Raw genomic sequence first — 14,217 nt, forward strand, 5'->3', positions numbered from 1 at the left:
AAGAAATCATAGTAGAGTCTTTGGCTGTGAAAACACGGTACGTTGGACCCTGCAACTTTCATCAGTGCACCACGCATGGTGGTTTGGGCATATGCTGCTAAGTGCATATATGAAGCACCTCTCTAACAGAGACGCTGACGGAAATCGTGGAGTTGAAACCCAATGTTTCTAGTATTATGCTCAGAAATGAGTATTTTGCCTCGTTAATTGTGACTCTCTTGATCTTGCAGACAGGCCATGACAAACGTTTTGTACCTGGCAGAGAAGAACCCCATCTCCTAAAAATGATTATTCAAATAGGACTTAATAATAGCTAGTCCATGATACATTCTATTCAACATCCCCATACTCAATTCAGGCTATCCCTTGCTGTTACAGCACTTATCGTTCAGCGTACACCTAAACCCCTTACTGACGACCTAAACCGATCTAATGTGTTTGTGATAGACATGCTCTTTACTGACGTTATGTTGCGCCCTGATACAATAATATAGACGATTTGGCGAGATTTGCCTTATAAAAGCTGTAGTGGCTGAGAGTGGTCCATTCCAGTACCCTTCGTGTTTTAGAACCCATGGTTCTGAGCCACTTGCCACCAGCAAACAGGTCACTTTGAACAGGCTATAAAGGACTGTGAGGTCATATTCTGTCCCGTAATTGCCAGTGTGGAGATGATGATCCCTTCTTCCAGATAATTCTAATAATGTGACTGATTCTATGGATACCTCCAGGGACATTCTCTGACCAAAGGACCTCTTCATCCATGTCCTGGCGGAGTTCAAAGCGGTCATTAGGGGATCGGATATGGCGGACCTATTCGGCGCCCCGATTGAGATGCCTGCATGTTGTCGCTGACAAACTTCTCTCGGCTGACGAGAAGGATCGGTACCCGAGTCTCATGCTCAGTCAACTACAAATGCAGCATATAACCTGTCATTTACTCCGCACCACTTTCAATGCCCCCTCTTCTTCCCAGCAGCCACCCGTTAGCCCAGCGCTACCCTGTTCCTTGCAGCCTTCATATCGTCTACTGAAGAGGCACAAGTAGTCATAATTCCGCAATTCATCCGCTGTTTTTGGATAGCGGTTGTGAAGAACACATGCTTTGATTGATGGCGAGGATTGTAGGCTTCGCAACTGGTTGATGAATCCGGCTGCGATGAAACTGGAGCAAATTCGTGGATAGAGACTTAGATTGATGAGGTTAACCTTGAGGGAGGACTTCCCTTGCCTTTTTCCCTAGCGCTCTTGAATTTACCATCTCCGTCAATTTTGCAGATTGAAGCTGCAACAGCTGGAACTATTGTCTGCCGTCCTTTCGGACCAGATCCTGTATCGGTCTAAGTTCGATCTGAACACGCATCAAGTTCCGCTCTTTACCAACTCTCACTGCCTACTACTTTCGTACGGTTCATTGAAGCATATAAGGCATAGTTTCACTTCTAATTCTAGGGGTCAAAAGCTGGGACCACGTGCATGCCCCTTCCCTGAAGGTCAGTAGCTAACCCGGACTTGAATCTCAGTTGCGTCGCCATTGCCAAAGATAAGCTGAGTCCAGTTGAAGACGCATCGTGTGTTGCACATCGAGAGCACCAATGACAACAGCATCTACAACCCTGATAAATACCGCCCTGACGTCCGTTATCAGATAGTAAGGCCTGATTCTATTCTCTGTCTCTCACCTTCAGTCTTGTGGAGGAGAATAATCAACGGTTCACCAATCGCTCACAGCAGAGGTGCCCAGCACAAAAGGCGTTTATCTACCTAGCGAGGAAGGAGGTTGAGTAAGTGGTATGCATAATCTATTGTATGGGTGTGGCAGGCACCACTATAACTGGTTGTACTGCAGATGCCCGACCAAGCGTCGCTGCACGAGCCAGGAAATAATGGAATTATCAACTGTCCAATTAAGTCTCCTAGATATAGTGACAAGGGGTTGAAACTGCCTTTAGCATAGCCAATGTGGCGGGGTTGGGGCTATACTCATAGGCATTGTGAATCCCCATCTCGCTTAAATATACCCTAAATATTTTGTCTAGTTTATACTACTAGACTCAATGCTTCGATTTGATTGAAATAGGGACCAGGAACTCTCATCAAGCCTCTTATACCAAGCACATAAGGCTATGTGGCCACATACAAGGCAGGATAATCTCTGATTTCCCCTAAGATTCAAGGTCAGAGTGACAGGTTGGGGGCTGTTTTCAAAATCGAATTGGATCTAGTGATGGAACAAGCCATCCTCGCAAGCCTAGACTTCGAGTTCCGACCAGGTCGGTATGAGGCTATCCCAGAGGCGTATTATGCCACGTATGAGTGGCCATTCGACTCTGGCTTATCACACTGGCTACACGATGCAAATGGAATATTTTGGGTTTCGGGAAAAGTTAATTCGGGAAATTCAACGCTGATGAAATTATCGCTACACATTTCAAGACTCAGAATATGCCATTGAATTGGCCACGCCAGAAACCGATCATGATTGCTAGCCATTACCATTCGGCTGTGGGGCGTGAATACAGAAGACCAGGACAAGTCTACTTCAGACTCTTCTTTACAAATTCTCAGATAATATCCCAAGTACATGCGGATGGTTTGTCCAGATCGATGGGCTCGAGCAATGGGCCAGTCATCAGAAGCCGGTGTGCAATGAGATGGGAATGGCAAATGGTCACATTCAGAACTATCCCATGCTTTCGAAAGCTCGCTGGCCAGGGAGATCACGACACCAATTTTTGCTTCTTCATTGATGTGATGGATAAGTATAATAAGGACCATCTTGATCTCTGTGCTACATTAAAGTAATTGTAAACATCTCCACACATCAAATTATGCGTGTGCAGTCAGATATGGAATGTATTCCTCGACAACTTTGGCAATGATAGAAATCACATGATGAAAATACACGGGCTGACGCGAACCGATATACTTACTTTTTCCAGGGGTTGACAAGATGGGTGAGATACCGATCTGAGGATTAGCAGCTGCGGTCCATTGCAGAAACGATGGCAGACCGAGCACAAGGGGTGTTCCTGTGGGCCTTCTTGGTTACTAAATCACTTTAAGATGGACTGACGAAATATGACACAGGCCAACAACTAGGACAACGTTTAGAAAATCTTCCGGCAAGTCTCAAACGCTTGTTCAAGTATATGTTCGATCAAGTTACAACGAGAAAATGGCTGGCATGTTCCAGACCGGACTATACGCTCAGGAGCCTCTTAGATTGGATCTCTATGGGTATCATGATATGGGATACGAAGACGAAGATTACGCCCTGCGCTGCCTAGTAAAGGAACGGAGTGTCAGAGAGATGCTACACCTTTATGACAAAACTCATCGGAGAATCAATACTTGGGCCAATGGACTTCTGGATGTAATGAAAGTAACAAGGTCGACTTTTTGCATTAGACTGTCTGTGACTTTCTTCGGACCGGAGAAAGTCTGAGGGCAAAACGACGGCCCGACTTTGATATTTACTTCTCGATCACCAAGGCCTACGTAGCATACATCTAGTCGACACGTTTTAGTGATAGAATCCATCAAGTGATCCCCCCAAGCCACAATTCCGGTATGTTGATCGATCGATTAACCATTACATTACAGCATGCATCGCAAGTAGCTGCAGATCGGTCAAATAAACTGTCAGAACCGCTTGGCGAACTCGGATGTGCTTTTGACGCAAGGTTTCGAACGAAACAGGGACATTTTCAGATGGAGGTAGGCGAGCCAAACCTGATATTCCGTAAAGAGGTCTTACGATTCAACGCGGCATCATAAGTCGCCAAGAAGCTCGTCGATATTCCCGACTAACTATCGAAATTAGCGCTAGCACCCACTGAGTGTTGCAGTGGCAGCCGGAATCCCCCCAGCCGACACCATTCGCAAACTCCTTCAACATGGCGAGGATACTAATAACGTGTCACAAATCTCTGTTAACGTCTTCATGACTCCCTGGGTGCACTACGCTTCCTAGCCTGACCTTGGAGCTTCACAGGACTTGGGGAAGAAGTACTCAGCGACTCTTTAGATCGCAGGTTTCACAGACTGTTTCTCTCCTACGACGCCGAGGAGCTATGCCATATGCAGTGCCTTCGCTGGCCCTCTATGGGATACTTAATACCGATGTGAGGTAATAGGTAATTGAACGAGGGCGGTATCGATCTGGGTGTAAATGGGATCAAACCTGGATTTTCATAGACCATCTGACAGGCTATCGACTCCTGCAGATCCCATGATAATAGAACAATATCGACCGCAGGATTAATAACGTCCTTCTTAGACGAAATCCTCTCGTTTGTGTCTTTGTAGTTTTCTCTATCGTGAGGGTCATTAGGGACTCGTTTGAGTGCGAGGCCGCTGTTTGGCACAAAAATACAACCATGGCAAGCAAAGTATCTTGGTGGTCATTTCGCCCAATGAGGATCAACTAGGACAGTTAAGCAGCTCGAACCAACTCCCCATGCCTATCATCCAATGACTGGCACATGACAGCTTCCAGTTTGTTTCCTCCCTCAAAACGATCGACCAAAACGATCGACCGAGTGACTGGTATCTTTTAGCTTATCGAGTTTCGCCATACAACCCTGCTTGGTCTGCACCTCAGCTCCTGTCCGACTACGTTTTATCGACCATGGGACCAGGCAACATGGTTTCAGCCGCTGACCGCTCCGAGACTCCGCAATTACTAGCACCCTAGATCTCTGTACTATCTGATGCACATTGGTAGATGTTCCCAGGAGGGCAATTCATATTGCCTGTGAGTCATGTGCTGGTCGAGGACCTACAGTATTTATATCATTAATGTGATCGTTGATAAAAAAACATGCTACTACGTGATGCCAGAGATCTGAGAGAGAGGAACGCGGGCGATCGTGGTTATTTTTTATAAGTCTACTAAGAGTTGCCTTTGTGATATGGGTGACTGAGGCTTTACAGCAAAATAAGTCGGCACAGACAAACACTTGTATCAATCACTAAAACGAATATAAACAAATCACACAATTGCGTCTATTTCACTACCTTCACCTATGCGTCACAATGCCCGACTCCCCTTACCTGCCAAAATACACGTAATACATATAGCCAACAGTCGTTGGTACCCTTCGCCAAACTCCTCATTACATCTCAACAATGTTAATCGATGCCGGGGCAAATATCAACCCTTCGAACCCCAAATAACACTCCCAATGATAGGAAAAACAACCAAGGCTATATATCTAGTTTCATACACTGCACTTATGGGATGGGTGGGTCATCCTGCTCCACTAAGTGCATCGGCAGCTGAATGCACGATGCCTGTGAGTTCGCATGCCGATTGAGCCACTTGCTGCTTGGACAGCCATCTATTATCCTGTAAAAGCTGGCATCAATTGCTTTATAAGATGAAGTCTTTCCTTCGTCTTTTGAAAAGGACTGAATTAGACGCTATAGTGACGAAACTCCTGAGGTTCCCGTGGCCGCTGGGTTCGAGGGCTTCTCCTAGGATAAGGGTCTGTCTGCTCGATTGGCCGATGGTCCGGCTTGTAATCTGGGTCATTCCTTGGGTTATAGCCTGGGTCACGAACCCGGTCATCCTCGGATTCATCCTGGCTATCCTCGGGTTCATCCTCGGATTCATCTTCGTAGCGATACCTAGGGCGACGTCTAGGGTTGTCCCTAGGGTCGTCTCTGGGGCCCTCTCTGAGGCGGCCTGTTGGTGAATGGGGCGTTGAATTCAGATAGAGCCGCACAGAATGGACTACCTCGATCACCTTGGCCAGTACATAAACATGCCACTGGTCAAGGTTGTCAGCGAAGCTATCAGCTGCAGATGCGGCGCAACCGACTGCAGTGCCGGCCATCATCAAAGAGGCGCTCCAGATGTGACCGAAAAAAGAACCCCCCTTCATAAGACACCACAACAAACCCACAATGACGAGGACCACCACGACAAGGCAGGCGAGAAGCCCGCAAGCAAGAAGGATAATGACCGCAGAGATAAGCATGTCCATAAAAAAAGGGAAGCCGCAGACAACTAACATGATCTGGGCGGAGCAGAAAGAGAAGATAACTCCTACTGGAATTGTCCACTTTGCACGGAGGTTCCAGTACCAGTTGTAATGGTACCACAGAAGCGCGATGCCAATGATCGGAGTTACCGTATATCGGGGATCAAGCGCTGCGGCATTGTTTATTCCGGCTTGAACAATCTGGCCAAAAGGATAGATAGACATCAGGGGAACGTATTCCTTAGGCTCCCAGATCATATCCTCGGTGAGATGCTCCATGTTGTCGAGAGCTGACATATAGTTGTCGTCAGGAAGAGTCCTAATGACCTCTTGTTGTAAGAGTTGAGAGTTGCAAGGATCGATGAATTGGTCAGGTTTTTGAGAATAGGATGAGATGGTTTTGGCGGCCCAGGGTTTAGTATTTGTACTCTTTCCAAAAACGGTATCACAGCCACTGGCAACGACTGGTACAGCTGTTCACTCGGCTTTCCTCGATCGACTTATCTAGTAGCCTGCTGCCTATAAGGTTAGGCCTTTGTGTAGATGTAGGTAATAGATAAGGACACAATATTTCGCTCCCTAATAAAAGCTCATTAGGGTCCAAAGTGTATCAACAATAGATATATGTATTCAGCCCTTGTTCTGCTGCTTCAAGAAGCTACTTTAGAAGTGTACTGCCATCTGTTCAGCATTGGTACATCGCACGCAATGATGGATTTATAACTCAGTTCGCTTTTTGGTTTAAGTATATAATTGTTCAGGGCAATGCTGCCTAGAGAAGAGGAGAGCATGACACTGTCAGACTCTGAGTAAGGTTATGGACCTGGGTCCGAGGAAGAACCACTTGGCTTGGCAAGAAGGCGAATAAAACCGAGGGTAATTTGTCTAAAGACAGCCTGGCAGCGAATATTCCAGATCTATTCGACGTCGTTGCCTTATCTTAGCTTCGCGAAGCCTTGGGCTTCGTGGCTAAGATATCATATAAGCGTCCGGCATTTCAGATGATGAGCCTGAGCCTCGATTCTACGAGCACCGAGCCTGATAAATTCCAAATGCTCACTTTCGAATTCCCAAATACCGCGAGTGCTGGTCATGTTGTCGATGTGAGTGAGTGCATGTCAAAAGGCCGAGCAATTATGGGAGATGGAAAATGTCGCTGACTTGTAGTCAATTCTCCTGAACGAGGCTTTTGACGTTCCCAACTTGTCGTATGTTAGGAGAACATGCCCCTTGCTTTCTTGTTCAGCTCTCCCATCTTGACGATGACAACCGATTCGTCGACCAAGATCTCCTTGTGTGTTCAGACCATCATGCTGTTGACCCATGATGGCTGTTTGAGAAGGACTCCGTAGCTGCGGAAATCATGTTTAACAGACTCGATTTATGCCTGGAGAGCTGAGAATTCAAGCGGCAAGTGAGTTGGTTCAGGTTTTGTCAGTCCGCATGGGATTGTCAGATGAGCAGCGCGACTGTCTAATTGAAAGGCACCAGTGGCTGTCAAATATCGCTGAAAGCGAGCATTGAAGAACTACTGAGTATTGTTTGCTTTTGCTCGAAGGTCGCGATCCATTAGCTGACATGGAATGCCACTACGACCTTCCTCCAACTAGAGACTGTTGATCCTCTATTCACTTAAATAGGAAATCCTCCTCGGTTCTGGGCCTGATCATCATAGTATTCTGTAGCCTCCTAGCTGGAGTCTTTGCTTCTTGTACGCCGAGTGTATGTGACGAGACTTGACCTAGGAGCTGCCTGTACGTTCAATGCAGAATTTAAATGTACGAGGTGTTGTTTCGTGTTATCTTATCGTAAGGGAGCTTCAGAAGGTTTCTGTAGTGGTGAGATTCGTTTGGGGATGTTGACTGACTTGAGCAGGGGAGAAAGGGTAACGCGGCAAACGTCGTGGCAACATATCAGCATTCAAGCATAGACGTTGATGGAGAGATTGACCCTTGAAAACACTGGATCGTCGGACATGGTGCCCTGTTTCTCTTGTGACCGATTCCGTCAGTAAGAAGATGATGCAAGCGAAAAGCGCTTCAACGAAGGACTACAACTAGAATGGGAGTCGGCATCGTGCTTTGAGGTCTCCTGAGACCATGGAAATAGGAAACATGGCTCCAAAACTCCCAAATTGCATGTATTACAATTGAGTTTCCGGCGCAATCTGTGCCGAACGGAAGGTGCCCTTTATTCTCGTTAACAGGTAATCAATGCTGGAATCCTGCGTAAGATCCTAGATATCCAAGAGGGAAAGATACACAGGCCGCAAATGTTGGTATTGAGCCCATTACCAGTGGTAATTGGCACAGTAAGGTCCGACAAGATTGTGTTCGGATAGCATTTTTGTCACCGATTGAAATTTAAGATTTCCTCCTCAGTAACGATACAGTCACCCTTATCAGTATTGGCGGAGGTATCAGCCTCCTGTCGGTGAGACATGGGAGAGAGGAAGCCCTCGGCAATGTCCGTGTATTAGTGAATAGTGCTCTCTAGCAATAACTGCTGTACAGTCTGACGCTCGCAACCATGATTGGCCACCGTGATTAGCATACAGACGACGGAAGAAGCTTTATGAAGGTCGAGATGGTTAATGAACCGAATGCTGATTGTGCTTGGATCCTTGACTAGTTACGTCGAAACACCCTTTTCTTGTTGGAACGTCTGCTGTATATTGTGAGCGAAATCTTCCATATGGACATTCCTGTTGAAGGCAGCGATTATGTGCCACCGAGACTGCCGTTTCCAAGTATCTATAAGTAAATGTAGGTATCCTCCGGTGTGGAGGTTTGAACCACCTGGTATATATCGGTAAGATACTGGCTTGTAGTGAATAATACTTTTGACCCACGAACAAACCATTAACCTCGACATAAAGGTCTGATCTCTGAAGCTGAGCGCTTTATACGAGAGTCCAAGATCATTGACTAAAGGCAGTGTGCAAGGCCTCCAACGCACCGAAGAAAGCGCCCTGCGTCATTACAGCTACCAAGGCACTCTAGGCTCCGCGTATGACTCCAATGCGAGATTGGCCCATATCAACACATATCAAAAGTCTGCACGGTCGTGAACTTGATGTTTGCCGGCGACATGCCATAGTAGTGGGTATCGGGACGCATTCAATCCGAACTGATGGCTTTCCAATGTCGATGACAGACTGCCTAGCAATACGCGGCTTCTTGAGAAAGGACATGACAAGGGCGATTCCACTCTGTAGGCTATCCCCCAACAACTACCTCAGAAGCCATACCTTTTCTCAACCCCTTATACCTGGTAATATATCATTATGTCTCAGAACCTCTCTCAGGGCAGGCTTGAGGGCAAGGAACTCAGGCTAGTCGAGGGAGGTAAAGTACTCGCCAACCAACCTATAGACCTAGTATTATAACTTCTTGTCCTTGAGCAAGGCACAAAATAACTTTTTGATACCAAAGACTTCCATAAGATGAAGTTCGGGAATTCCAGGGCTCGCCAGATTGAAGTAGTAGTAGATGTGGCAAGCGTCGTTTATCCACTTGAAAACAGGTTGGCAAGCGGCAACTAGTGCATTGGTATTTGAGCGGCACCAGGGTGAAGAGTAGGTAGGTTTATAGGATTGGAAATGCGTTGATGAGGCATTGAGAAGATGTATCTATTTGGGTATTATAGTGAGCAAGACTGCAATATGCCCGTCCATTTTTACAACTCAATTCCTTACGCTCTGACTAATTCCAGTAATGCGACAGATTGTCGAGAAGGATGACAGTGAAGTGCACATATTGTATCGCAAATGGGACTGACTGATGAGCTGCACTCCATCTGGTCCAGATCTGCTCAACGACTAGAGATAATTTGACTCGGCAGACCGTAATTGGCATGTCCGCTTAGCTTTCTAATACAATAACTAAGATAGAGTAGTTGCAGAATACTGTAATGCAATTTTTATCTTAGTTAGATAGGTTTCTGGTGGCTTGCATGTAATATTATGCCTTATCAGGCTGTATTGGGTACAAAGGTAAGGCGCATAAGTGCATAATATGTCATTTTTGCCTAACAAGGCTGACTTGGGGTAAGATTTTAAGCCCAACTTCAGTATGTATCAATATACCTGCCCCGCTGTTTTCTAAACTATTATATCTTCTTAATCCTTTACCTTACAGTTATAAAAGCAAACAAAGTATCACCCTATAACTTATTTTTAGATGGCCGAGGTCTTAGGGCTTGTGGCCAGCCTTATCGCTATTGGCCAAGCTCTGGCAACCATCCCAAAGACCATTGATGCCTTACGAAATCTCCGAGATGCCAAGAATGAGATCACAACTCTCATCAGCGAGGTAAGCAAGGCCATGGTTGGGCCGTGTCGTTTCTCAACTGACATCTTGTAGCTAGAGATGCTTCACCACGCAAAAGAATACATAGACAATGCAATCAATAACGTACCAGTACCAGACGAATCAGCGGCTATTCTCACCACCGAACCCGATTTCTGCCATACTATCCGGATACAGCTGGACGGTGTGATGGGCCATGCAAGAAAGCTCATATCGGATTGCCACAGAGGTACAGACCAAGCGGGGAATCCCCGAAAGTCTCGCCTGAAATGGATTTGGCACCGGAAAAAGATTGGCAGTATATGTGCGGCTGCTCGGGAGGCTCGTCGAGACCTTCAGCTGGTACTCGATGGCCATATAGCGTTTACACAACAGTAAGGATCCCAGTCCATCATGGTGACATTCCCCCTGTATTCAAAATGCTGATATTGATTACAGAACAAGCGGAAAGGCAACGCTCGAGTTTCAGAAAGAAGTAACAGCCTCACTTGTCGCGGGACAGGATCACTTACAGCATATTAACGAACAATTATCGCAGCTTTCAAGGGAATTTAAACAAAATGTGTTAGTACGAGGTTATGAGCCTAAGCAGTTGAACAGCAATGCTTATGGCTCTGATCCAGACGCGACTGGACAGATTACAGGCAATAAAGAAACACCTCAATCCGTTCAAGTACCATCTATAGTCACAGAAGTAATGCGCCAGGGGTCTACAGAGATTACTTCGCAATCGACAGAAATCAACTCAGCAGCATCTGGGACACTACGTCGTCGCCAAGTAGAGTCTCACCATTCACCAGACAAGCCGACTGAGTCAATAGACAATAGCCTCACAAGAGAATAGGTATCGATACGAACAGGGCCACTGATGGATTGGTATTGCAAACACGTCTGTTATTGTCCATGTCACGCGAGGTCCAACGCTGGCTGGGCTTGGAACACCCTGGACATCCTGAAGATCAGAATCGATGGAAAGCCCTTGACAGCACTTCAATGCGGTTGTGTAGGATCTAACTATCTTCAACACAAGGCCCCGGGGATGAGTATCGACTACCAACTTCCTAACTGGTTTCAACCTCGGCTTAACTTCCAGCTACATGGTGAGCTGAAACTGAGTTCCAATATTTCCCTAAGCTTTAAGGCCCGGAGATTGATTTTCTCTGACAATTCCATCTGGGAATCCGTTCGCTCTGACGACATGAGTATATTGCTTAGCATAACGAGAACTGAATCCCTTGTGCCGAGTGATGTTATAGATGAGAGAGGAAACAGTCTAATCTTTGTGAGTTAAAATATTAAGTGTGCTGTCAGGAATAATACTTATAACATCAGGTTGCTCTCCTTTCGCGCCAGTTTGACATGGTCCAAGAACTGCTCCACATGGGCTGCCCTATCGATGAACAGTAAAGTCTTCTGCTTTTCCTAGACTCATGAATTTAGCTGATGGCGTTAGGACCGCTGGACTAGCCCGAGAGATTCTTGAATCACGATATGACCGTCAGAATTGGCCCAAGAAACATCTCCAAATCTTATGCGCCCTGAGCGATGATGGTGGTAAATTGTTTCTGAAGCCATCCGATTCAACACCCCTTCACGCTGCAGCTAAAGGGCTTCTGGATATGGAGTCAAAGGGAGCGGTTGAGAATGACTATCTCGATTCAAAAGACGATAGTGGCAAGACTGCATTGCACTGGGCATGTGAAGCAGACAACATTACAGCAACCAGCTATCTTCTTCGCTCTGGAGCGAGTGTCAACGTCAAAGATAAGGATGGCGTCACCCCTCTGATGGTAGCCGCGAGTCGAAGCAGTGTACAGTGCACTCGAGCACTGCTGGAATACAATGAATGCAGTATTGAACCTGCCAACAAGCAAGGAAGGTCTGCTCTCCATTTCGCAGCATTGTCGCCACAGGTCAATGGACACTATTTCATCAGGCTTCTCCTAGAACAGGGTGCAGATCCAAACTCAACAACGGCAGGGGGTGAAACACCACTACATGAGATAGCCTCGTCCTATACATCTTTTCTATCAGTCGAAGAGATACAACAACGCATACAAGCGCTGATGAATGCTGGTGCTATATTGGATGCTTCTGACAAGTGGAATTATACCCCAGCACTGCAAGCTGCAGCAGAGAATAACCACACCGCCCTTGGCGTATTGCTTAGTTTGGGTGCGCGTATAGATAGGTTCGACTGTGATTTACAAGGCTTTCTTCACCTTACAGCATTGTATGGTGACAAAGGGACTATTAACATTCTCCGCGAGGCAGAAATTGCCACTCTTGATGTTGAGAGCCTAGACTACCAGCGTCACAAACCGGCCGACTTATTCAGATGGCGTTCGACCGGAGAGATGTCAGCGTGGCTAGCAGCGACAAGCGACGAAGAAAAAGTACACTTCACGCTGCTCCTCTCCGAGATCAGCAAACGAAACCTGGCTGTTGATATCAGCTGTTGCAAAGCGGTTGCTGATGCACTTGAGCTTGGACAATACCATCTAGCTATCTGTCTACTTAAGAGGCTCATCAATAAGTATGCAGATTGGGTCAAAGGAGAAGAGTTCGAGGTATTCAGAGAGATCAAGATTGACATTGAGAATCGGAGGGTTGAAGCTGCGATGACTTCGCTACAAAACACGTCTGTGGAGTGGACTGCACGCATGGATAGATTAAGCGTTTAAACGATCTATCAACACTATATGCTCCTGAGACGCATGGTGGAGTGATAATAGTCATGGCTTGGTGATGATAAAGGCCAAAGGTGGTAGATATATCTTTTCCACGGCCTCATGGAACCGAAAATGTAGCATTGCAGCATATACCTACTCCGGTCGGGAATGAGAGAAAAAGTCTCACAGAGGGATTACCATGTCGTGGGGCTTAAGAGGACTGTGTCTTATTTCGATATTATTATTAAAGCTTGAAGCCTCTCCTCTATGGATTACCCCTTCCAGGGTCGGCAAGAGATACGCATTTCGCCTTACTCTCAACTTTAGTCTTGATTGATAACAAACAAGCTCATAGGGGTCTACAGGCGGGACTCTAGACTTTTTACTCAATGGGCATGTTTATTGAAGAGGCCTGATCGCTTCACGAGGAGGGTGTAACCCTGGGATCTGGCAGCGTTGGCGTCTTGGTTGTGACAACTAGATGCAGGAGCAGTATGAGTGTTGACAGTCTATGTAGTAGGCAACTTGAACATAACTGTTACCCTGGCGATTCTTCCCGTGGCCATGTTCTGACATGAGCTCTATCTCAAGGATGAAATATGGCTTCAGTTATGATGTAAGTTAAACTGATACTTCTCCTCATTTCGAGGTCAAGAGCACACTATACATCTGCTCAGCAGAAGGCGATTTACCACTGACTAACCTCCTTACATTGAGGCGGTTGGCAGCAATGAAGGCAATGACAATGGCAGATCGAACGAGGAAAATAGGGAATGGCACTAGAGGCGTCTGTCGAGAGCTATTCCACGAAAGGTTGAACCAGCGACCTCCTATTAAATCTACATCTCTTTTTGTTAAGATAATGCATTTACATGTCATTATCGTGACGAATACATCTGGTTCAAACTCTTGATAAACACGTCAAAAGTGAGCCTGCTGACTCCCTGACAGCAACACTGGAAGATCAGGATAAGTTGCCACCACCATATCACGTATGATTGCTTTAGTCATCAACGCACGCAGACGATCATTTAACTACATTCAATGAATTTCTTCCGTCATAGGTAGTAAGCCCGAGACAGAACCCCTCCCAATAGGAACCGAAACCACAGACCGCTTGGGGATCATCGGGGCGACCCTAAAAGAGCATAAGAATATGTCAGCTCGTTTATCAAAGCTGCATAGAAATCACAACCAACTAACATAACAAGAGATGATTTACAATCTCCGACTCTACCCAAACTC

At 46.2% G+C, this 14,217-nt stretch overlaps 2 protein-coding genes across 2 annotated transcripts; one reads left to right on the forward strand and one right to left on the reverse strand.

Moving 5' to 3' along the window:
* Positions 1-5,420: 5,420 nt before the first annotated feature.
* FMAN_15274 (uncharacterized protein) lies at positions 5,421-6,269 on the reverse strand (the record flags this gene model as incomplete). Its single annotated transcript, XM_041824860.1, has 1 exon — positions 5,421-6,269. One exon carries the CDS (start codon positions 6,267-6,269, stop codon positions 5,421-5,423), a length of 849 nt encoding a protein of 282 aa, XP_041690298.1.
* Positions 6,270-10,171: 3,902 nt separating this feature from the next.
* FMAN_15275 (uncharacterized protein) lies at positions 10,172-12,984 on the forward strand (the record flags this gene model as incomplete). The annotated part of the gene is made up of 6 exons (XM_041824861.1): positions 10,172-10,303; positions 10,355-10,674; positions 10,739-11,078; positions 11,145-11,582; positions 11,633-11,703; positions 11,754-12,984. 6 exons carry the CDS (start codon positions 10,172-10,174, stop codon positions 12,982-12,984), a joined length of 2,532 nt encoding a protein of 843 aa, XP_041690299.1.
* Between the last annotated feature and the right edge of the window lie 1,233 nt (positions 12,985-14,217).

This window comes from Fusarium mangiferae (assembly GCF_900044065.1).
Source record: "Fusarium mangiferae strain MRC7560 genome assembly, contig: FMAN_scaffold019, whole genome shotgun sequence".
NCBI lineage: Eukaryota > Fungi > Ascomycota > Sordariomycetes > Hypocreales > Nectriaceae > Fusarium > Fusarium mangiferae.